The sequence below is a fragment of the Typopeltis vanoorti genome, chromosome 16, assembly GCF_054136105.1.
Source record: "Typopeltis vanoorti isolate ZY-2024b chromosome 16, IOZ_Tvanoo_1.0, whole genome shotgun sequence".
Classification (NCBI taxonomy): domain Eukaryota; kingdom Metazoa; phylum Arthropoda; class Arachnida; order Uropygi; family Thelyphonidae; genus Typopeltis; species Typopeltis vanoorti.
Genome location: NC_143564.1, coordinates 39,781,554 through 39,807,872, shown reverse-complemented (window position 1 = coordinate 39,807,872; position 26,319 = coordinate 39,781,554). Strand labels below are relative to the sequence as shown.

Sequence of the window (26,319 nt, the reverse complement as noted above, 5' to 3'; positions counted from 1 at the left end):
CTTCTGTTTTTACAACGTGGCACAAATCTTTCATTCACAATCAGCAAAATACAAAATAAAGTCTACTTATCTATCCTTGTTTCTGCGTTGCATCAAAGGTCTACCGGAATCTACCTCTCCTTAGACGAAATGTTCATGTGCTCCAATTTGGACAGAAGGGCTTATTCCTTCTGCAGAGATACTACATCTAGTTCCGCCGCTGCCTCTATCGAAACCCTCCGGAATGGAGGCACTGCCACCTGCTCACGACACCGCGAGACGAACACCAGGAGATCCAGGAACAAAAAGCCTTTTTTTTTTCAGGAGTGCTAGACCCTTATATTTTCACCTTTCTTTCTCGGATGTCCACTCAACACACTCACGTCACGGCATCCAGCTTTCTCCGCTATATCCCACATGCGCTGACGGCACGCAATTGCTTGGGGCGAACCGCTCCTTCGCATTGCTGCTCCTTGACCTTTGGACTTCACCCCCCCCCTCTTGAACTTGTTCTAACATTCTATATCTCTTAGTACACAATGCTGTATTAAACTTTGCTACAGGTCTGCACTTCCATTATTAACTAATTTGTGAGTAGTACAAAATGCATACTTATTTGTTTTCTCATAGTATGAAATATTGGATATATTTACAATGCATTATTTTAATACTCAGAGGCAAGCATGGTATAATGTTTCTTATTGTGTGTTCACTCTGTTATACAATGATAAGATGTAATATTTTATGTTCCAACTTATCAGGGTATAACAGCATGAACAGATGGCATCAATGGCAATATCATATTAAAAATGAAGATATTAGGAAAGAACTTGACATTGTCAGCATCCAGGAATGCGTTAGCAGGGCCAATCTCAGATGGTATTGTCTCTTAAACAGAATGGGAGAGGGGAGATTGGCAAAACAAGTGTTCTCTGCCAGGCTGGCAGGAAAAAGACCCAGAGAAAGACCAAGATATAGGTGGATTGATACAGTAAAAAAAGTGCCTTAGAAGACAGACCTTATAATTGATCAGATCTTATAATCGATATTATAAGATCTGATAATGTTGGAGTCTTGACAGGTAACAGACTGATTTGGAGGAAAATTGTAGATAGGAAGTTAGTAAAGATGTAATTGCTTATGTAGTACTATCATATCCTGTACACCCCTTGGGGGTATATATGGAATTTGATGCTGATGATACAGTTAATAGTTATTTAGAGATAAGGTAATGCCAGGAGAAAGAGAGAAAATCTAATTTCTTGGATCCTGTAGAGGTGATAATCATAACATGTTTATGTCAAGAAAGACAATTATAATTTTCTGAAGAGCAGAAATCTTTTCTTTGTCCTGCAATTCCTCCCCCCCTCCAAAAAAAAATTATGACAGGATTGAGTTTTGACAGAAATTAAGTTAAAGGTTATCAAAATCTCATTAAAAAATGGTTTGGGGTCCAAATGTAGAGTTTCAGAAGGAGCTATTTTGGAAATCTTGTTGACTTGTGCAGTGTAAGGTTGGTCAACTGAGGAGAGTGCAGTGCTGTGATCAGTCACACTATAAACTTCATTTGCAGTCAACTGGAGGTCACTCAAATACAGAAGAAAGCAAGCAAAAGAAATGACAAAAATGACCAATAATTTTCCAGCATTAACTGCAAAGTTGGAGTCTAAAGGTTTATCCACCATTATACATAATGTATAACCAGAAATCTGGAAACTTAGATGCATAAGTCAGAAAACAGGACATGAAATGGGAACTTACTTAAGAGGCCTTTGTGCCAAATCAAGTCAAACACCTCGAGTAAGACCGTAGGTGTTAAAAATGGTGGAATTCATACTGGCAAATATTTATTAATTCAAGAGTTGGTACATAACATATAAGTTGACTATTAGTAGTTTTTCCATTACCTCAGAAAGAATTGAACTGATTTAAGAGCAAATAGGATAGTAATCTAATGTTAATAATTTGTTGCCTTTTTTGGGAACAGGTGGAATGTGATATAATTCCCAAGCTGGTTATATACTAGTGGAATAGAACAGTTTATAAAAATAAAAAATAAAGTGACACAAAATAGGATTCAAATCTGAAACACAAACTTTCTTAACATCAGAGAAATGCAATCATGACCAGGAGTCTTATTTCAAGATCTATTTCACATAAAATTCTTCTGATCATGTTCTGAAGTTGAAAATCAAGTAAGGTAAAGGTAGCTGTTGCAAATATGGAAGGATAAGAGGACATTTACCAAGATCATCAATGCAAAATATTGATCAAACAGAAGATTGGAATTTTCTACAAATAATGATGGAAAACAACCACCTAAATGAAAAAAAAAAAAAATGAAAGTAGAGCTAACAAAAGTGGCTGATAATTTTGACAAGTTACAAAAAGAATAAAAATTCACTATTTTCGGCTTTCTCAAAATTGTTATTTGGTAAGTCTTGTAACACTTTGGGAAAAACTAAGGCTTAGAGAGAATAGGAGGGATTAAAATGGAATAGGGAATGAATAGTTTTATAGCTCTAGTTTTTAGGTATTCAGTGCAAATCTTTGGTTCAGAAAGATAGAAACAATAATTCAACCAATAAATAAATAAATAGGCACAGAAATAACAATGATCATCCTATTTGATGTTCTTACAATAATAGACACACACACATGCAGATATAAGTGTAGGATATCTGCGATCTAGCAATATCCTATTATCTTATATTAATTTTTTAGTGACAGCCAAACTTGATAAAATAATTAAATAAAAAAGAAAGGATAACTTTTGTTTTTATTTAATTATTTTATCAAGTGCAGCCGCTGCTAAAAAATTAATGTAAGATAATTGGATATTGCTAGATAGCAGATATCTTACATGAGTAGTTGTATGAGTGCTCAATGAAAGACTATATCAATACTATATTGTGATTTGAGCTGAATAGAGGATGTCGATTCTGAATTACACCCATAGCAACTAAGGCTATGAGGCCAGTATTTTGTCTGTAAATTGTACATGTTCCACTGCCCAATAATTTTTATGGGATCAAAAACCTGAACTGTCTAGAAAACCAACAACATCCACAATACACTCAGAAAAGTCACTAGTGCAGAAAAGTTCAAGAGTGTTTGCAGAATGGTTAGGTTTATTTGATATTCTAATGAGCATATGGATAATTTATGTGAGATCACTATTGATAATAAATGCCTCATCATTCCTACCTGCTATATCAGCACAGTTGAAAAAAAGAAAACCGGTTAGAATTTTGAATATGATCACTGCTAAAGTTAGACTGGAGAAAATCAGCCATTTAAAGTGGATGTCAAAAAAGTCCATAATGATTGGTGGCATTGTTTGGAGGGTAACAAAGAAAGCAAATGAATTTGATATAATGGGACATAGTGATTTTTAGAGAAAGATGATAAAAAAGAGAAGACTCCAAGTTAAAAACTCTCTGATGTGATATACCAGAGCAAGCATATGCACAAATGCCATCTTTGAAACACAAAGTCGATAAAGAGTGCAAATGAGAAATGGAAGATGAGTAGTGATTGAAGCAACTGTAAGTTGAGTTTTAGTTATAAAAAGTAAGAGGTTGGCAGACTGGGATGAAAATAAACATTGTGGTGGAAATAAACAAAATAAACCACACAGATTTGTAAAGTGGATCAGGAAGATTTTGGTCAAGTTGCATTTTTCCATATACTCAACTTTTCAAGGAGGTTGTTTAAGGTAAAGTTAAATTGAAAAGAAAACGAATATACAGTAATGGATTCTTTACTAACATGGAAAATTTCACCAAAATCCTACGTAAATTATGGCTTAATCAATTACTCTCACACATCTACATACAACAATCTGGATTCCCCATAAGCACACCTGGCAGAGTTATAGTATCAAGATTATTTGTTAACAGACCTGGAATCCTGCTGAAAAGCAAGTGCTGCCAAGATGTGATGTATTATCAAAAGTTTTTAAAGCACAAAAGCAGTGCATTAGTCAATACAAAATTATATCCATTATGCACAACACATTATACCCATTATGCACAACACAAATCTGAACATTTTATGCAGCATATAATCTATACATTGTTGATATTTAATGGATTCAAGGACTGTACTAAGCATTATTAACTATAAATCCTAAATTCTGATAAAAATGACTAAAATAATAATTACAACTTACTTGGAACTTCATTATGGTCTTTACAAATATTAAGTTCATCATTCTGCAAGGCCAATGGTGGTCTATTTATCGCGTGTGTATCCACCAGACCATCAATAATTTCCGTAGCACTTGATTTCCTATAATCATATAAAGAAAATTGATGTCAATTCTATAATCCAAACTTATAAATTACATTTAAAATTTCTATTTATATGCAACTTGTTCAGTTTTTGGAACAGCAAAGTTAGCTTCACTAACTTTGAGGGGGCCTAACCAACTGTATTGAATAAAGAAAAACAGTATAACATAATTATCTCCCATTTGATGCCTCTCTCACATGTGAAATTCAAACTGTCTTCTAATGGACAAACAAACAACTCATTCCTATTACAATTTTTTTTTAAAATCCTGACAATCATTATTGTCTTTTACTGACCCTCAAGGACTGCACTTAACATTATTACTATCAACAATTTTCTTCCAAATTAATCTGTTATTTTTCAGGTCATTACATTTAAGTCTTCAAAAGCACTAATAACTGAATCAATTCACCCCTACATCTTTCTCTGGGTTCTTTTTCTACCATCATGGTATCACACATCTGTAATGCTAATATTTTTCATTCGTTCTCCTTAAGTGAGCATTCACACATTCTTAAATGCTGATCGTGTCAAAGTTTCTTTCTAATATCTTCAATTTTAATATGATTCTGTCATCTATACACTCCCATAATTTTCCTTTTCAGAACTCATGTGCCTGCACTAACCAAACACCAAAGTTTTAACAGCCTTGTATACTGGTAGTCTTGGGCTAATTTTTCTCTGATTCCATATAAATTTATTCTGCTGGTTCCATGCAATCTTAGATTTGCTTATTATATTATTTATTTCCCAATTTAGTTTATTTGAAATATCTATTTATTAATTTCCATATTTAACTTTTTTCTTATTCATTCTATTTCTATCAGTGCTACAAATTGTGCACATATAACTAAAATGCATTACTTGTTCTATAAATTCTCCATCTGCCTGACTGTTTGGCCAAGTGGTTAGCATACACACCCTCCAACCAACAGACTGTGGGTTCAAATTCTGCTGTGGATACGAATGTAACTGTCTGTAGATGGCAGATGAATTTCATCACTTGGTGCAAGATCACTATCCCACTTACTGGATGCCCTGAAGTGGCTTTAACCACATCACTGTCAATATGGATAAAATACATAAGTTTACAACCTACATAAACATTAGTAGAACCTATACTACACTGATTAAAGAGTCTTGAAAAACTTGTAGTGAATTTATGTATAACATATGCATAAAATAATGATCTCAGTTTAATATTAAGTTTAATGTCACTGTGAGGATAGTATGCTCACTAGCTGTACATTACCTCAAATTATTTGGTGTCCTTCCTTTAATTCTTTGACTTACAATTTAAATAGTCTGAGCAGTTAGCCTAGCGACTTTGCACTTTGCAACCATATGCCTGGGGAAGGAGTGTCCTAAGTTCGATTCCTGTCGGTGACGTGAGGTACTTAAGGATCTTTCTCAGCCATAGCCAAGTTAGCTGGTCTTGTGCGTGGACAGTAGTTTTTTTTCCCACCAGTTTATCTGTGGTTTTTTCATCCTGCAAGCAGGCAAACCGACCCCGTGCACATCTATAGTCATAAATACTTGACCCCCCCCCCACATGAGGAAGATCATGTGGGGGGGTCAAGTATTTATACAACTCGCCCCAATAGGGACGGGGATGAAGTGAGAGGAAACTCCATACGAATAAATAAATAAAACAACTTAAATACAGGCAATACATTTGCTCGCTATACAATTCCATTTACATTATATAATTATAGCATTTCAAAGAGCCTTCTTGGCATCTTATTATGTCTGTTCAGATCTTCTTCGTCCTTCCAGATCCACAAAAGTCAAAAAAAAAAAGATCCTTGTTAATATTCCTGTGAATTATCAACACTTTGTCATAAAGTAAATATATAAATAAATAAAATATGCTTTTGGCAACCCCATATTTGCCTGAACCTAGCTTATTTTTCCCCAAGTTTCACTTTTAGAATTTTTCTTAGCCTCAAGTATGTTTGCAGAAATTTTACCTGGAATATCTAGGAAAATTCATCTGCAGTTTTAACATTCTGTTATTTTGTAATATGAGCTCTATTCATCATCAGTAATCAAGTTTTCAGAATCATTTGACTTGCAGCCACTAAAATTTCTATCCATATTCAATCATTTCTGGTCAAATATTTGCACCATAACTTCTTTTCCACATTTCAGATTTCTGATATGATAGTTTCCTCTACTTCTAATACTAAAATGAACTCATAAATCCATTTCAGCTCATGACAGTGAGAGATAGAAAATATCCAGGACGATATTTTCTACCACTATTCTGTTACTTCTTATATCATTTAATAAAGAAAAGAAGTATAACATAATTATCTCCCCATCTGATATGATCCATCATATGTGAAATTCAAATTGTCTTCTGGACAAACAATAACTCATTCAAAGTAAATAATATCTAGAATATCCACAAGTTTTTTATGACACCTTTGCAATGTCTTATTATTCCTTTTAAAATCTTACAATATATAAAATGGAACTGAAGACATTCTTCTGATGATAATCAATCTAGATTACATGATTGCAAGGTTTAGGGCTAAATCTCGGAAGTCTAAAGTGTCAATGGAAAAGTCCACTCAGTCTACAGCATTGAAATCCTTTGGCTTACACTTTAACACCATTAGTAGCCCTGGATATATCCTCCCTGCAAAAGACATTAGACTATCAGACCAACACAGGCAGGGGGCTAAAGGCATAACAATCACATCTGTCAAGAAAGTACAAAAACCTCTGTGACAACAGACGTTTCATCACCTGGTGTAACACCATATCACACCACTCTGCTTACTAGAGTTTGAAGTAGTCCAGAGTAAAGACTCCATTTACACCCCACTATTTCTTCTAGCATGCAATGGGACTAATGTTTCAGAAATATGTCATTCATCATGGAATCAACAAGATTTCTTCTTTTTGCAGTTAAAGCTTTAAAGCAGTTATTTCACAGACAGGCCAATAGACTGGACTAAACCCAATGGTAACACTTTAAGGAACTTCTAAGTCGGCTAGTAAATAATCCTGCTGCCATTATTGTAATGGGTGTGCCTGGCACATGCTCCCTAATTTCAACTAATCTTAAACAATCACCATGAAATCAAGCAAATAGAAAAAGATTACATGCTGATAAAGACAAACCTAACAAAGTCTTCCGGATTCACATCACAAATATACATGGTCTTAGTTCCAACCTTAATGATGCTCATTTCCATCTTCAACTTGCAAAAACCATACTTACTCTATTAGATTCAAATTTTGGCTTCATCAAAACACTACTTACCTCTTCCACAATTACACTGACTATTTTCCACTCTCAAAAAAGTGGCATTTGTAGATATACCATGTCAGAAATTTTCCAACTTTGAAACTGTATTTTTGATCTACTTTGGTTGAAAATCTCTGCCCACTGTATTAAATTCATTTGCAGTATCTATCAATTATTTAATGCCACCAGCCATTCCGAACTTTTTTTTTTTTTAATCTCTTTAAATGTCAATTATCTCCAACTTTCCTAATAGTGAGGACATTTCTGGTCAAATATTGACCAGATTTTAGAGTTCAACAAATCAAATTGACTTTTTTTATTTTCCAAGCAACACAGAGCAATCAGGTAGAGATGCTAAAACATTTAGTATCATCAATAATCTCACATATTGTTTATAAGATTACCAGAACACCACATAACCCTAACACTTTACATATACTCCAGATTACTTCCTCACTAATGACCCTTTAACTATAACTATGGATGATGTCCTCTAGCCAAGTGGGATGATCTTCATGACTTCTATGTCTCATTTCATTGGGTGGATTATTGTATTGTATTCTTCTGATCAAAACATTTGCACTAAATGTATCACTGAAGCAATTCTTATTAGTGTAAAAAAAAAAGTTTATTTACATTCCATTTTAAAATCTCATTTCTATCTAAGTTCTTCCCTTGTTCAGCTTTGGTACGCTTCTTAGAGAACCAAGAAACTCGCCATATTGCAGCTGGCTTTCAGAGAATTCTTTATCTCCCATTCTAATTTTACCAAAGCATGAAATAGCAACAAGCAAACTATCAACACATCAGACTGATTTTGAAAAGTATAAAAGCAAGGAAACTTGCATCTCATTCAGATACCAGTCAAGGTTCTGCTCTTTTCTCCTGTCCTCTTCCTTCTGTGTATCAACAACATCTGGATGAATGCAAATACAATACACAGCTCTGTTGATGACAGTGCAATGCAATCCTCTTTCGACAAACTTTACACCATACTACACTAACCACCAAAACTTCAAGAATAGTAACTTCTACAACCCTAAACATAGATCTTAACCATTCTTGAACAGGATACTGACAGCCTTATTTATTTCAATGATAGTATAACTCAATTCTGTTTTATTTCTCATAAAAAAAAATAACCCTTTTCATCCATACTTATTTCAGATAGCATTCTAATCTTTAGACAAGATGAGATTTCACTTCTTGCAATTTCTCTAATTGCCTATCTCTCTCTCTCTCTCTCTCTTGGAATAAATATATTACAAATATCACCTCCTTAGCATGCAAAAAATTAGGCCTTATCTCTCTCTCTCTCTCTCTCTCTCTGTCGCTCAAGGCATTACCTCTGAACTGTTATCTCCATACTAATCACAAATCCTTCCATACCACTCTTCCTGAGAGCTCACTAAAAATACTCGACTCTGTACAGAAAAAAGCAATTAGGGCTGATTTATGACCCATCTCTCACCAATTCACTTTACTCTAACAAAGACAATCAGCTTCTGCTTACATTTTCTACAGATATTTTCAGACAAAATTCATTAGAACAATAGAATCAATAAATTCCCAGAACTATATCTAAATCTGTTAAAACCTGATTAATAACTGTTGACAGTTCAACTTCACAGAACAAATTTTTCTTCCTTCTTATGTATTTTCTAAAAAGTAAAATTTACAGGCTGTCAAATACAATGTTAACAAGTTTCTTCTTTCTGCCCATTCATTCATATTACTGATATAAGTTGAAAATCCTCTCATTAACAAGATCAGGATCACAAATTCTTTCCTCCATCTCTAAGTTTTTCCAATAGCCAACAGAACATAGAAGTTGAAACTGGTTAGAGATTGACTCTCAGAACAATAGCAGCAAGCTGTGCATGATGGAGCAGTGGCTTGAAGAAAGAGGATAATCAAAGGTGTTCCACAAGGTTTTGTTCTTGAGCCCTTGCTGTTTTTGCTGAGAATGCAAACCTGGGAAGAATTATAAGGAGCACTGCTCATGTTAAAGGAATGCATTTTAATTAACATATTAAAAGAAAGACAAATACCAAATAATATCCTAAAAGCTATCATAAGTATACATAAAAATAATCAAATACAAATAAGATTAAATCATGAGCTATCATATACAAGAGATATAAACCAAGGGGTCCGACAGGGATGTCCCCTCTCAGCAACTCTTTTTAATATTTACCTAAATGAAATAATAATAAAATGGAATAAAAATTTCCATCAAGGTATTAAACTTTCTCCAACTGTGAATTTAAACACTCTTCTTTTTGCCAACAACCAAATAATAATTACAAATTCTGAAGATAACTTATAGAAAGCTATTCTAGATCTATATGAGATAGCCAAAGATTATGGTATGATAATATCAACAGAAAAATCAAAAACTATGGCCTTTAAAGGACAAGATCCAGCAAGAATTAAGCTAGTAATAGATTACAAGATCTTAGAACAGGTGAATTCATTTAACTACCTAGGATGTATGATCACATATGAAAATGAAAAAGATATAAATGTAAAAATTGCAAAATATTTAAAACTAACAGGTGTAATTAACTCTATATTTAAACCAAACCTAGTTCAAAAAAAAAAAACAGACTAAAAGTATACAATACATTAGCCCTACCAGTCTTATTGTATGGAAGTGAAATCTGGACAATAAAACAAAAAGACAAAGATTAATAACAGCAGAAATGAAGTTTATGAGAAAAACTGCAAAGTATACTCTATTTGATCACAAAAGAAACGAAGAAATTATGAAAGAATTAAACCAAGAATCAGTCATAGAAAAAATTAAAAAATATAAACATAAATGGATGGAACACATCCAAAGAATGAAAACAGAAAGATTACCAAAACAAGCCTTAAAGTACAAACCATTAGGAAAAAGAAAAACAGGATGTCCTCTTAAAAGATTCAAAAATGACTTCTACGGCCGGAATAGGCCACGCTAGGCCTAAATCCTTGATATGCATGATGAAGATGATGATGACTGCTCATGTTAATTCCCTTCAGTAAGATTTAAACAAACTTCACAGCTTGGACAAACAAGCGGGGTTATACTTTTAATATTAATAAGTGCAAAGTGTTGCATTTTGGAGTACAGAGATATACGGCTGTGTACTGTAATAATAGCATTATGCTTCAGGAAGTGCATGAAGTTCGAGATCCTGGGGGTGACACTGAAGTTTAAAGGGCACCTTGCAAGTGTTGCAAAGAGCATATGGTACTGCAGCTAGCCAAAACTGTGTTCGGTTTTGGTTAGTTTTCTGTGTAATGTGGAAACACTGGAGAAGGTCCAGAGACAAGTGACTAAGGCAATATTAGGTCTCTGGAATGTTGATTATGGAGGGAGAAGTTAAAGGAATGTAAATTACAAAGTTTAATGGATAGGGAGAAAAGAGATGATATGACAGCAATGTTTTTAAGTCAGTGATTAGATTTTATTGGATTAATACAGAGGAGAAATAGAAATTTGCTGCATATACTTATACATCTCTGAAAGTTGTATAAGTATATGCAGCAAAGAAGGTGTGAGGAGTGGATTTGTTACATGGAAAATAATGGCCAAATGGAACACATTATGAGAATGTATTGTGAATGTAGGAGTGTGAAGGATTTTAATGTTCAACGTGATAAATATGTTGTGGACAGACATGTGTTCGTCGAACATGTTGTTTATTTTTTAACGGTATATATTAGAACACAGAAACTAAGTAAATAATTAATTTATTAACTTATTACTGATATTTCGCTGGTGTTATAACTAGCATCTTCAGAGCAGAAAAACACAGTTTGTCACAATATACGAGACTATAACAACATGGTGTAATCAACGGACTAGTTAAACAAAATTGTAGCAGCAACACAAAGACTAGAGGCCTGATTTTTGGCACCCTCTATCTGAAATAAAAAAAAATAAAAATAATAATAAATTGTAGCTATCACATAAGACTAGTCCTAAAAAAGGCACTAGTTTTTTTTTTAAGATGACTGTCTCCCAGATCTTAGGCAAGTTAATACAGCCACATTTGTTGAGATTTGGAGTGTGTTTCAGGGATTCTGTCACCTCTAAGAACAATCTCTCAGACTTGTAAGAGCTTCTGTGTAGTACTTTTGTGTTTACCCAGTTGATCCTGTGTGCAGGGGTATCCAGAGCATGGTCTGGATACCCCTGCACACAGGATCAACTTGTCCGACTTGCCATAGTGATAATTCCGGACATATCTTTTGTGTTTGCTGATGCGGATGATCATAGTTCTTCCTGTTTGACCGTAGTAGGCTTGATTACATGAGCAGGGTACTTGGTATACTCCTGGATGTGATAAAGGGGGAATGCTGTCCTTGGGTGAGCAGATAAGGGTTGCTAATTTGCTACATGGTCTGAATGTAGTGCATAGTTTATGTTTATTAAGAATTCTTATCGGATGTGCCTTTAATGTATGGGATGGTGACTGTTTTCTTGTAGTTCTCTGTGGTGGATGGTGGGAGGGGTTTCTTAGGAGCGTTTAGTATTTTGTTTATCTTATGTGGATTATAGCCATTGGCCAAGAAGGTGTGGCGTAAGTGAGCCAGTTCAGCAGCAAGAACAATGTCATTGGAACAGATTGCTCTCGCATGAGTTAGCATTTTTAAAATTCCATATTGTTGAGGATGATGATGGCGTGATTGTTTGTGTGAGTATCTCCCTGTATGTGTGGGTTTTCTAAAAACTGAAAATGATAAGGAACCATCTGGAAGACGTGTGATAAGTGTATCCAGGAAGGGCAGACAGTTATTAGCTTCCAGTTCCATTGTAAAGTGGATTTTTGGATGTTGGCTATTTAAATGTGCTAAGAATATTTCCAATGTCTCTGGGCCATGTGGCCAAATAGCAAGCACATCGTCAACATAGCGTAACGAAAGTGTTGGTTTGAGAGTGGCTGAAACTTATTGCTGAAATATCAGCAATAAGTTAATAAATTAATTATTTACTTAGTTTCTGTGTTCTAATATATACCGTTAAAAAATAAACAACGTGATAAATATGTTGTCCATTGAGTGTGCTTCCCATGGTGAGTCTATTGAATAATAAACATTTTGCCACATTCGTGACCTTATCTTCTGTTATTCTCAAAGCTTTTCCATGACTTATCTATTTTTACACACAACTTTATATTCATTTTCTTTGTATTCTCTAAGGGCTCATGTTGACATGTCAGTATCTTTATGATGTCTTTTCATGGACTGCATCTTTGTGCCCATGGAGTTTTGATATATTCTCTCCTTGAAGATAACTTCACCAAATGCTTGACCAAATGAATTAGCATTTTCTTCAGAGTTTGCATTAGTTCTATAAGATTTGTTCTTATTTTTAAACTCTTTCACTTTCTGCTCCAATAATAATTATACAGGGTGTTCGGGATAAATTTGACATATTTATAATTAATTATATTTTTCCGTAAGTTACATGTATTAACACACACTTCTCTTCATTTAAAAGTTTGGACCCTTCTTCATTCATATACAAGATGTCAGAAAGGATGGATAGCTGGAACCCACCTGAATCATGGAAGAGAATAACTTGTATCATGATGATTCGTGCCCGCCATCAAAATAAGGATATTACGACTGCTGCCCAATGCTCCCTGAATACAGTAAAAACAATCAGGCATGAACTAGAGACTTGCAATGGTGACTACGAGGATGTAGCAAGAAGAAAGATCCCTAGCAGACGATCTGATTGCGTTCGTACAGCAGAATTCCTCGCAAATCTGCAGGAACAGGTGTTGAAGAACCCCTGGCATTGGAATTCGGGCTTTGTTCGTGGAGTTGCTAACTGTAGTCAAGCCCTGGATAACAAGGGTAGCCAATGGTAGGCCGTATGTATGGCAGCAGGATTCGGCCCCTTGCCACACCTCTGGGAAAAGTCAAAAATGGTTGTCTGAAAATTTCTACGACTTCACCAGTCCAAATGTTTGGCCTCCAAACTCCCCAGACCTTAACCCCATGGATTATTTTGTATGGGGCGCAGTTGAAAAAGACACCAATCGCACTTCCAGTAATACAAAAGCCCAGTTAATGGATAAAATTAAAACAGTTTTTGCGGCCCTTCCCAGGGAGACTGTAGCATCAGCTTGTTCGAGGTTCCGAAGCAGAATTGAAGCTGTGATCGATGCTAATGGTGGTTATTTTGATTAAATCTTGTTGATAGTATTGTAATTAACTCTGCCTGTAATGTTTTTTTGTCAATTCATTAAATTTAATAGATACAAAGAAGATTTTCTTTTTCCTTACGAAACTGTCAAATTTATCCCGAACACCCTGTATATTTGAATCTACAATTCATTGCTGAAAATTGCTTGACTGATTTTATTAACATTTTCATTTTAATGTAATAATTTTCTGTCAGGCTCAAAATTAAATTGGATTCATTTTCTATTTCAAATTCCTCAAATACTCTAGTATTCTGCTGACCAGTCTAAATACATTACCATCAACAATAACATCCTCTCCTGCTCTTCCACTCATGGCAAGTTCCTCAATGATGAATTTTTGCCATTTCTTTCTGTCTGCTGTCTTTTTATGAAGTTCTATTATGAAGTTTAAGTGTTTTCTTTAATGTTGTCAATCCATTTCTTTCTTGCTCTTCCTCTGCATTTAATAATATGTTTGGTAGTCTTTCTGGGTTCATTTTTGAAACATGTCCAAACCAGCTTAGTTGGCTTCTTTTTAGTGCTATAATTATTGTTTCTATAAAGTTAAGTTCTTCTCTGACTTTTTCATGTGTTTTTCTTTCTGCCCAGTTTGTTCTATTGATTTTTCTTAAGCATTTCATTTCAAAAGCATTGAGTTTATCCATTTACTTTTTTCTTAAGATCCAGCATTCTGAGCCATAGATTACTTTGGGAATTATCAATGTTTTATATATCTTTAATTTGAGTTCTTTGCTTAATCTTTTATTGTTCCATATTTTGTAGTCTGCCCATTGTTATCCATCCATTATTGATTCTATATTTTATGGCTTTGAAATAGTCTAGATCAGTGATGGCGAACCTACGACACGCGTGTCATAGGTTTCAGGTGACACACTTGAGGGTTTCAGGTGACACACCTTGGATATTGAAAAATATTGGTATTCTGATGAAAAAATTAATTTCAATAATTTCAGTTTATTAAATTAATTGTATAATATGAATTCATAGATTGTATATCAATGTCCTATTAAATAAATAGCCTAATATGATATGTATAAGTCACCATCTATGATTAAGTAGTTAAATTTATAATGCATGTATGTAAGTGGCACATCAACAACGTCAATATTTAAAAAAAAAAGATGTTTGACACACCTGGGTAAAAAGGTTCGCCATCACTGGTCTAGATCATAGGTTGCCAAACTTTTTCGAGCCACCACCCACTTTGCAAGACAAATTTTGTAAAAATTTATCTCTCTTGCAAAGTGGGCGGTGCCTCCCCCCCCCCCCCCATTATAACAGTTTGAATAAAACCATATTTCAAATACTCAATACTGTACTGTCGACATTTCTTCTTATATTCAGACATAATGAAGTAATAAAATTTGCAAAAATATTCACAAAATAAAAGATTTAATTTAAAAATCATAATACTTTGTATGACTCCACTTATCTATCACACTTACGACTGATGATTGTTAGCAAAGCACACAAAAAATAATGAAACGTATTCCTAAACCACTGGTATTTATAGATTTGAAATCTAGCCTGAATCGACTTGCATGCATTGACTTGTTTGCGATACCATCATACTCGTGCTTTGAACAAGTCACTGCAAGCACCCATATTCCTGTCAAAACATGTTGAATTGAGTGAATTACCTACGTAATAGTTGACGGACATACTACTAGTTAAGACTCGTCTGCTGCGTGAATAGATTAAAGCCTGTATGGCACAATCAATTTTTACAATAGCAAAAAATGAATAAATTTTTTAAGTATATAAAAAATAGAAGTTAAAATATCCTGTATGACACGTTCAATTTTTTATTTTGCACGCAAGCGCATTTTGTTCGTCCGACCACGACATTGTCCAAATAATTATAAATAATAATTAATAAATAAAATCATTACACAAGATATACACAACAAACCTACAAAACATAACCACAGAAAACAGTATAATAAGTTTCGAATAATATTTGCTTTGTTTTTTCCCTCTAGTTAGCAATATAAGTTAGTACTAACTAGGCTAACTAAAATTTACAATGTTAGTTCTTTCTTGCCATTATTATTTTTACTCGTAATATTAAATTATATAAAATTAGGTTTATTTTTGTACAAATCAATTAGAAAAGTGGTTTTATATATTTTATATATATTTTGAAATGAAATATAACAAATATATTTGCTACTGTAAACATAACCTATTATACACACATATATACATGCTCTATTTTCTCATTGACATAGAAAATTGACATCTATTTCTATCTGACATGGTAAATTTTCAAATGATTAAATAATTGAAATAGAAAATTGATAAAAAAATTGATCGTGTAAGACGGGCATAAGATGAATTAAAATGCAATATTTAAATTTTAAATGATAAATGATTATCTAATCACAAATTCACGAAAATAATTAATTTTTAAATATATATTATTAATTTCTTTTATAGAGAGCCAGCGACCCCTAGACTACCTGAATGCCCACAAATGCTTCTGATCCCACTATAGCCCCCCCCCCAGAAGGCTTCAGCGCCCACTGGGTGGGGGGGCGGTACCGTCCACTTTGGGAACCTATGGTCTAGATCTTCAGTGATCATTGATCCTAGGTAATTGAATTGCTTTACTTGTTCTATATTATTGTTTCCTATTTTCATTTGGATTGCTTCCCTTTTTCTTCCTATTACCATTAGTTTTGTTTTACTAAAATCTTGTTTGATGCAGCTCGGTCAGGATATTTTCTATGTCGTCAGCTCTTCCATTGAAGAAATTCTCACATCTGTAGTCCTTCGTCTACTACTTCTTTTAGGAACAGGTTGAATAAGTATGGTGACAATGGGGGAGCCTTGCATAACTCCTTTTTTAATGGCTATTTGATCTGTTTCTATATTTGACTATTGCTTATGTTTCTGAATAGTAATTCTTGATACAATTTAATAGGTATTTGTTGAACCCTCTGTTTTCTAGAATTTTAATGAGTTTGCTTCTGTTTATTGAGTCAAAAGAGCTTGTTTGAAGTCAATAAAACAGCAGTCGAGTTTTTTATTTTTGTCTCTCATAAGATCTGCTAATCTGTTTAATGTAAAAATTGCATCTATTGTGCTTCTCCTATTTCTAAATCCTATTTGCTCTTCTTTCATCTGTTCTTCATTGGAATGTTTAACTCTGTTTTAAAGAATCCTGATGAATATTTTATAGCAGTGGCTTAGAAGGGCGATGGTCTATAGTTAGTGCAGGATCTGAGATCTTTTTTGTGGATGGGTATGATCTGGCTTGTTCTCCATTCTGTTGGTAAATTTCCTTTCTTTAGTATTTTGTTGAACAGTTGCTTTAGGTAAATTATTACACTTTCTCTCCCTTTTTCCAGAAGTTATTTTTGAATGTTGTCTATGCCTGATGCTTTATCGTTTTTCATTTGTTTGATTCTCTATGTATTTCTACATTCAGTATGTCTTTTATGTCAGAAATTTCTTCTGGGTTGAAGGCGTCTTGATCTATGCACTCTTCAGCTGTGAATGTTTCTTTAAAACGATTAGCCAATATTTATTTTATTATTTCACTGCTACTTGTTGTGGTTCCATCTTTTTGCAATATTGAAACTGGGTTAGATGAGTATTTTAGTTATCTCTAACTATTTCATAAATGGTCTTGGAGTCATGTTTTTTTTTGTATACTTCTTCACACATTACTGCTTTTTCTTCTAAATATGTGATTTTTGCTAATCTACATTTTTTATCTATTTCTTTTTTCAAATTTTTGTATAATATTCTATTTTCTTCATTATCTCCTTTTGAGAGGTTAGTTTTGGATATTCTTTTTCTCTCCCATAAGTCCAAAATCTCTGGTGTAAGCCAATCTTTATTTACTCTTGTCTGGCAGCCCAGTGTTTTGATGCTGTTTCTTTAACAATAACATAATGTTATGTACCTATCCTTTATATTGGTAGCATATTCTTTAACTATATTACCATTATAGCTTTATCTACTCTTGTTAGTTATGTATACCCTACTCACTCATACAAATTTTCCTTTTCTTTAAACAAGCTACATTTAGGCCGCTCTTACGTTTAGTCAAGTGTAATTTATTTAATGATTAGGGCTTTATCCAAGTATGGGACGCTGCCATTAATCATATCCTCTGAGACAGTTCACCTGGTAATATTGACAAATTTATATTTTAACTGCGCCAGCCAATACTGAGGATAGACAAGACTCTTATCCAAGGTGACTCTCTCAGGGTGATACACAGTACTAAACTTCCAACAATAAATAAACTAATTCCTATTCTCTTTATCTTTGCATGCAGTCATGGCTCGAAATGTTAACTTATACTCGTGGGTCCCTCCAGCTAGGTTCGATGGTAATTTTATGAGTGGCTATTTGAACTCATATAACAAGCTGGACTCAGGCAAATGCTATGAAACATATTTATTAAATCAAGAAATTATACATGAGAAAATATAAATGCATGGTTAACTATATCGTGTTGCTAGCAAGATCTCAATTTCAATATTACCATTACAATACAAGAACAAATTACTTGGACCACTTCTATATATAATTTAACAAACTTCTAGCTTATGTAGCCTATCTTTTATCACTCACGTGGTCACTAGTTACATCTCACAACATATCACAATCATCTCTTATACAAATCCCTTCTAGGGAGACATTTCTCAAACAGGGACAGGTCAATGCCAAAATAGGGATAGTTCCTAGTTCTTTACAATATGTCCATTACACAAAATATCCTATAGAATTCACACACAAATCTTCAACTGGAAATCAGAATATGACAATCTACATTACTGTTTCTGGAATGACTTTCAGTTCTTTCTTTCTTCAGTCTTGTCTGGACATCAAGGCTCCTTTAAGGTCTACAATTCTCCAGGTCACACACGACAGCTGCACGGCCAGATTCTCTGAATTGGAAAGGCTATGTGCCGCTCAGGACTTTCACTAGCATCGCAGGCACACATCTGGATTACCGTTGCATGATATATAGCATAGCTATCCTGATTTGAGGAAATAGCTAGCCCTAACTCACACGCTAGGGCAGACGACTCATAACTTCTATGGCCAGCCTAGAATCTTCTCCGCTGGTGGAGACCGAGAGCCTACGTCCACGAGGTCACAAAACAGGAACCAAAAGGCCTCGTGTGTGTGTGTGTGTGTGGAGGGGGGATTGCTGTTTATATTACCCGCTTCAATCTCGGAGATTCGCGCACTTTGCCACGTTGTTTATTGCGTTCCGCACACTCCTCCACGTGCGCATGCTGTGTTTTCCTAGAAAGCATTCTAGCTTCCTTTTTATATAACTTCACTTTCCCTCCGGCCATACATTATTCTGGACAGCTAAAGTGTGACCCTTGGACCTTAGCTTATCCACTTTGCTTTCTTATAATACATGAAATGGGATACTTTAAATAAATTAATACCTTAAATAAATTTCTCTATTAGACTTCCTACAATACAGGTTAAGTCTCACATATTTTTCATATTAATTATTTCTTCACTTCTATCTTAGTGTTGTTTATATATATATATATATACATGCCGTTCATTGTCAAAACACAACATTCTCTACCTACAATCAAAGATAGTTGTTCCTGAATAAATTAATGTTTTGTCTCACTTATAATATGATTATTCAGGACACAACATAGGTCCCCCCATCTAAGAAAAAATTTTACTTCTGTAAAATTCTTTTACAGCTTTCCTCCTCTCATATACGGGTTCCCCCCCCCCCCTTCTGATAAACCTTCCACTCCTCCTCTCATCCCTACAGGAACTTGCTGCTTGTTAAAAAAATGCCTTGTGAATTGTATGCACTGAGCTCTGCTACGTGCTTTATCCTGACTGTATCCCCCTCCTTTTGATCTCCTTCTCATACTTACCCTCTTTGTTGAGATCTTTTCAGACGTCCATTTATCAGAGGCATGCATCTTTAAAGGATAAACTCCTTTCCTGTGGTCTACCTTACCATTTTGTCGGGGCCTAAGGTTATATCAGGTTTGTTCTAGTATTCTGTCTTCACTTTGATCCCTATAGCCCCCATTTTCCGTTTTTGTCAGCATTTGCTTGTTTGCTATGCTTTCCCTCCATGCATTGCTTAAACTGATAACCCGGAGAACTGCCGATCTGAGTCTGGAATTTCGCTCTCTCCTTGACAATCAGTACCCTTTTCTCTTCTTGAGGGGGGCATTCACATCGCGGCTTCCTCCTTGACGTGGACTGTTATCCCCTTTTGTAGTCCTTCTCTTTCTACATACACTCTCCACTGAATCTCCTAGGCATACCAACCTTTTTGACCTCGTCCTATAAAGTTTTAATCTATCAGAGTGTAGTACTACCCAAGATTTCCCTTGTTCTTTTTCCTTTCTTATTTTAAATGTCACTGGGGACAATTTTTCTTGAATTTCATATGGTATGGCCGGACTCCTTCCAAACTTCCCCCCTTTATAACGGAATTCTGTTCTAACAAGATCAGATCGCTGGGATTCAGATCACTGTATCTCCTCAATTTGTTGGCATAATTTCTTGCCCTTTGTGAGCAAGCTTCACTGGATTCATACACCATTTCATACGCAATTCTATTATCGGTGATCAGGCTATTGAGATAATCATCGATGTCTGGAAATCCCGAATTCACATGGGAATTCCTGAAATCAGCTGGGAATGTCGGCTCAAAACCATAGAGGATAACTGCGGGGGCTTCTCTGATGGCGGTATGTAGGGCGGTTCTGCACGCGAATAACATGTGAGGCAGAAAGATATCCCAATTCGAGATCTGGAGATCGGATATCTTCGACAGGGTAAGCTTTAAAGTTCTGTTCAATCTTTCCACCATTCCATTGCCTTGAGAATGATAAGGAGTAGTGAACAATTTCTTTACTCTTAACAACTTACACAACTGTAACATAACTTCAGCTGTGAAGTTGAAGCCTTTGTCAGAGAGAAGTGTCTGGGGAGTCCCATATCTAGAAATAATCAGCTTGAAAAATTTATAAGCTACTGTTTAGGCAGATTGATTCTTAATTGCTACAGCTTCTGGATATCGTGAGAACATGTCTATGACCACTAAAATGTGTCTATTTCGTTTCTTGGTGATAGGCAGGGGGCCCACAATATCCATGGCTACAGCCTGAAAGGGACGCATGGGGTTAGGGAAAGACTGGAGAGGAGCCTTACCTACAATGCTGGACTTCTGTTGACACAAATGACAAGAAGTCGCATACGATTCTACATCTCCCTTCATCCCCTTCCATATAACGATCACGAACTCTGTTCCACGTTCTATGTATTCCTTGGTGACCTGCCAGATCAGAGTCATGAACGGTGAATAGTACCCATGGGATCATTTTCTCTGGAACTATGATTTTGTCCTTCCATCTCCCTGTGACGCTTTGTTTGGATAATAAGAGGCCATTCGGATCAATGTATAGTGTGTGATTGAAAGATTCTTTAATATGGGACTTCTCTCCTCTCAAAACTTTCTCATAAATCTCTCCCCTTACTGGATCCCTCCTTTGCTCTTCGATTATGTGAAACTTATCCCATACTTGTTGTTCCAAAGAAGTGATTCCCCTTTTTCCTCCCCCCTTTTCTTTGTATATAGGGAAAATCACCTCGTCACTAGGACTGACATCACTATCAAGTACGACATCCAGAGATCTGGATAGATAGTCAGCGACCATGTTCGATGAGCCAGGGATGTATTTTATTTCCAAGTCAAATTCTTGCAACTCCAGAGCCCGCCTAATGATTCTCTGATTTTTGTCCTTCATTGAGGATATAAACGACAATGGTTTGTGATCAGAGCACAAGATGAGATGTTGTCCTAATAACATATACCTGAACTTTCTTAATGCATAAACAATAGCAAGGGCTTCCTTTTCTATTACCGAGTAATTTATCTCAGAAGATGAAAGTTTCCTAGTGATAAAGGGATCAGTCTAAACCCCCTCTTCCTCTTTCTGCTCTACAACGGAGGCGATTGTATCGTTGGAAGCATCAGCGGAGAGATAAAAATCCCTACCCAGTTTGGAATAGGTCAGGACAGGCGACTTAGCTAGAGCCAGATTTAAGCGTTGATGTGCAATCTGCTGTTCATTTCCCCACTCGAATCTTCTCCCCTTCTTTGTGAGTTTAACTATAGGTTCCATCAGTTTGGAGCATTCGGGAATGAACTTCCTGTAGAAGTTGATCATTCCCAAATACCTTCTAACCTGCCTTACAGTTGAGGGAGTTCTTGCCTTTAATATGGCAGTCACATTTTCCTCTGTGGGTGTTATACCGTGTTCATTTACCACATGACCTAAATACGCTACCTCCTTGAGAAAAAATTGGCATTTAGAACACTTTAGGGATAACTGAGCTCTGTTAAGTCTTTCCATGACCTCTATTAAGTCTCTTATGCTCCTCGACACAAGAGGAGTAAACCAGAAGATCATCCTGGAAACAGATAACCCCTTCTCCCAACATATCAGATAGCACAGAATTCATCAGGCTCTGAAAACTCATGGCTGAGTTCCTAGCTCCCTGAGGTAGTCGACACAGCTGATACTTCTGCCATCTTGTGGTGAAGGCAAAGTATTTTCTGTCCTCCTCCCTCAAAGGAATCTGGAAATAGCCAGAGTTCAGATCTAATTCAGAGATGTACTTAGCTCCTTCCAGGCCAATCAACAAGTCCTCAATCTTGCACATGGGAAAATCTATGGGTTTAGTGACCTTATTGATTTCTCTCAGGTCCAGCACAAACCTTAACCCACCATTAGGCTTTTCTACTAAAATAAATGGGCTATTCCATCTAGAATTTGACTTTTCAATAATTCCAGCTTTCTCGTATTCTAAGAGTAATTTCTTGAGTGGACATACTCAAGAAATTACTCTTAGAATACGTGCTTTGTCTATGTCCACGTGCTTTAGTGGGGTCTGATATTGTCTAACATATATGGGCACATCAGAATTGATTTTAACAGCATGTTGAACCAGGTTAGTACAAGAAAGCGAGCTGATCTCCTCTGTGAACACTTTCGAAACTTAAGTTCTTAATGCTATCTTGGATCAGTTTATTCCTCCACATGCTAGAGACTCCTTTTCTCAATCCTTCAATTCGACCTTCAAGGCTTTGCTCTTCCCTACATTATCTTGCATTCTGCACCGTGGCCTACACTCTTTTCCACACAGGGACAGTGTTCCATTTGTAAAATCACACATAAAGTTATAATTTTCTAAAAAATCAATACCCAGTATGACTTGGTTGCTAGTGTCTGCAACCTCAGGTAAGACTAGCATCTCATGAGTGACAGTGATAGGGAAGCAAGGAATGGAAATCCTGGCCTTCACTTTCAAGACTGAGGAAAGCTCAACTTTCGCAATTTCCATGATCTTAATGGGTTGACTTAGTTTAGTAAAACTATTAGAGGCTACATCCTGAAATGCCTCAACAAAATTTCCTGGGATTACTGATATGTGAGCCTCAGTATCAAACAAGAGTTTGCAGGGTATACCCTCAATCAAACCTTCTACCAAAAGCAGGAGTAATTTCCCTTTCACCTCTGCTAAAGACATAGTTTGCATTCTTATTTCATCTCCATTCACTGAATCATCTCTCTCAGTTGAACTACCGACAATCGCAACTATACTTCTCTCATTCTTAGTTGACCCAGAATGCCCTAAGCTCTTTAACTCACCTTTTAACTCTTTTCATAGTTGTTCCCTCAGAGAAAAGGCTTGCTCCATTTCATCCAAAATTCTCTCTCTTTTTCTGGCCAGGCTAAAACAAGAATCTAGGCCCTAGGCTCCTTTCTTAAATATTACTGCTCTTAATCGATCACATAATCCGATTCTGAACTGTTGGACGGTTAACCACTTCATGTTGGCCTCTTCCTCTGGGAACAAGAACCTCATGGATTGTGATAAAGACATAATTCTGTTCCAAAAATTAGACACACTCTCTCCCTCCTCTTGTATGCAATTATACAGCTCCTTCAATACCTGGGAACTCCCTTTATTCTTAGCAAATTCTGAGACCAACATTTGTTTGAATTGTTGATAATCCAAGGCTTCCCTTAGCAACGGAGAGTGATCTATGAACGCTTTGGCCTTTCCCCCCAGTTTGCTGTGTAGCAATACAAGTAGCTGGAAATAACTCCACCGGCCTATCTTTCTTAGTTCTTCAATGTATTCAAAGAAGGCAACCACATCATCAGTGTCTTCCCCAGAAAATTGTGGGAATACCTGCAGTGGATTTATGGATCTAAAAAATTCTTCGTTATCCATATTAGAACTTGTAGGTAGAGACATGTTAGTATCTTGACTTACAATAAAATATTACAGAAATATTCAAATATTCTATTTTTCCTTATAGTCTCTTGACTGCCTGATATGAATTCAAAGACCAACTCACTATGATGGATCGATTTACTAACTTTTATTTTCGGGATCGAATCACATCCTGTCGGCTGACTGCACCATTGTTATGTACCTATTCTTCATATTGGTAGCATATTCTTTAACTATATTACCATTATAGCTTTATCTACTCTTGTTAGTTATGTATACCCTACTCACTCATACAAATTTTCCTTTTCTTTAAACAAGCTACATTTAGGCCGCTCTTACGTTTAGCCACGTGTAATTTATTTAATGATTAGAGCTTTATCCAAGTATGGGACACTGCCATTAATCATATCCTCTGAGACAGTTCACCTGGTAATATTGACAAATTTATATTTTAACTGCGCCAGCCGACGAGACTCTTATCCAAGGTGACTCTCTCAGGGTGATACACAGTACTAAACTTCCAACAATAAATAAACTAATTCCTATTCTCTTTATCTTTGCATGCAGTCATGGCTCGAAATATTAACTTATACTCGTGGGTCCCTCCCGCTAGGTTCGATGGTAATTTTATGAGTGGCTATTTGAACTCATATAACAAGCTGGACTCAGGCAAATGCTATGAAACATATTTATTAAATCAAGAAATTATACATGAGAAAATATAAATGCATGGTTAACTATATCGCGTTGTTAGCAAGATCTCAATTTCATTACAATACAAGAACAAATTACTTGGACCACTTCTATATATAATTTAATAAACTTCTAGCTTATGTAGCCTATCTTTTATCACTCACATGGTCACTAGTTATATCTCACAACATATCACAATCATCTCTTATACAAATCCCTTCTAGGGAGACATTTCTCAAACAGGGACAGGTCAATGCCAAAATAGGGATAGTTCCTAAAGTTTTTCACAATATGTTCATTACACAAAATATCCTATAGAATTCACACACAAATCTTCAACTGGAAATCAGAATATAACAATCTACATTACCGTTTCTGGAATGACTTTCAGTTCTTTCTTCAGCCTTGTCTGGACATCAAGGCTTCTTTAAGGTTCTTTAATAGCTAGCCCTAACTTGCATGCTACGGCAGACGACTAATAACTTCTACGGCCAGCCTAGAATCTTCTCTGCTGGCGGAGACCAAGAGCCATACTATCATTCTACCATGCAAGCACTACTCTGCACACACCAAATCATTGAATTTCCATACGTGGTGCTCCGAACAGATTCATTCATCCTTCTCTCAATGACATCCCTGACTCTTACAGCTTCTATTCTCTCTCTTTCTCTCACTCTCCCTCTCACCTCACTATCCCTTGCTTCCACACTCTCGTCTAAGAGCAATTTCCTCTCTTCCACTGTCGTCTGCCATTCTCTCGCCTTCCTCTCATGCCATTCTCTTACACCTACTCTTGTTCCTTTCACACTAACCAACCTCTCTATCCTCCCAAGACCTTTGTTAACACTTCTAAACTTTATTCCTTCCATCTCCTTTCTCAGTTCTATTTCTCTCTCTCTCCACACATTCTTTCAATTGACATTCACAATCCCAATCATGGCCATCAGACAAACCATCTCCATTCACCAAACTGCCCAAGGATAAATCCATATATACGTCTTTAAATATTCTTTTTCTCTCCACCCTCCAACACACTACTGGCATCCACAAACTGATTTCAATACATAGTTTAAGTGGAAAGTCAGGGGTTAGAACTGAAGTAGGTATAGGAAAGATGGTTTAATATGAAATTATGTGTGCAAACACTACTCTTATTTATCATCTATATATATAAGTCACATTATGAAGGAAAGTGGCTTTTATGTTGCTCCCACCCACAAAAGGCTTTCATAAACCTATAGTACATTTACACCATGGATTATTATTATTATTTTGTGACACCTCCAAGGAGTCCAAAGACTCATCAAGGGAGGGAACCTACTCTACAACTCTCCATCTCCATCATCTACACCAATGCCATCTACTGCACACCACCAGTATTTTTTGTCTGCAAATTGCATGTGTCCTAAAGGCTAATTTGTCTGTATATAGGATGAAAAATTCAAGTTTCTGGGAGAAAAAAACCCTGCTAACCTCCGTACGAGATCAGCTAACTCACCTTCAATTGTCGAAAACCATATAAAGATTCCTCCCGTCACAACAGGAATTGAAATTAGGCCTTTTCCAATCGAAGAGAGCAATGTACCATCATTCTTCCAATTGTGCTACAGA

At 35.7% G+C, this 26,319-nt stretch overlaps 1 protein-coding gene across 2 annotated transcripts in view; it reads right to left on the bottom strand.

The window, feature by feature from the left end:
* The window catches only part of LOC150097966 (uncharacterized), a 490,509-nt gene that overhangs the window by 430,675 nt on the left and 33,515 nt on the right, over positions 1 to 26,319 (bottom strand). For both annotated transcript variants that reach the window (XM_090406015.1, XM_090406016.1), the window contains exon 3: positions 4,154 to 4,272. In XM_090406015.1, the coding sequence (XP_090262141.1) occupies positions 4,154 to 4,272 (119 nt within the window). The remainder of the gene's footprint in view (positions 1 to 4,153; positions 4,273 to 26,319) is intronic.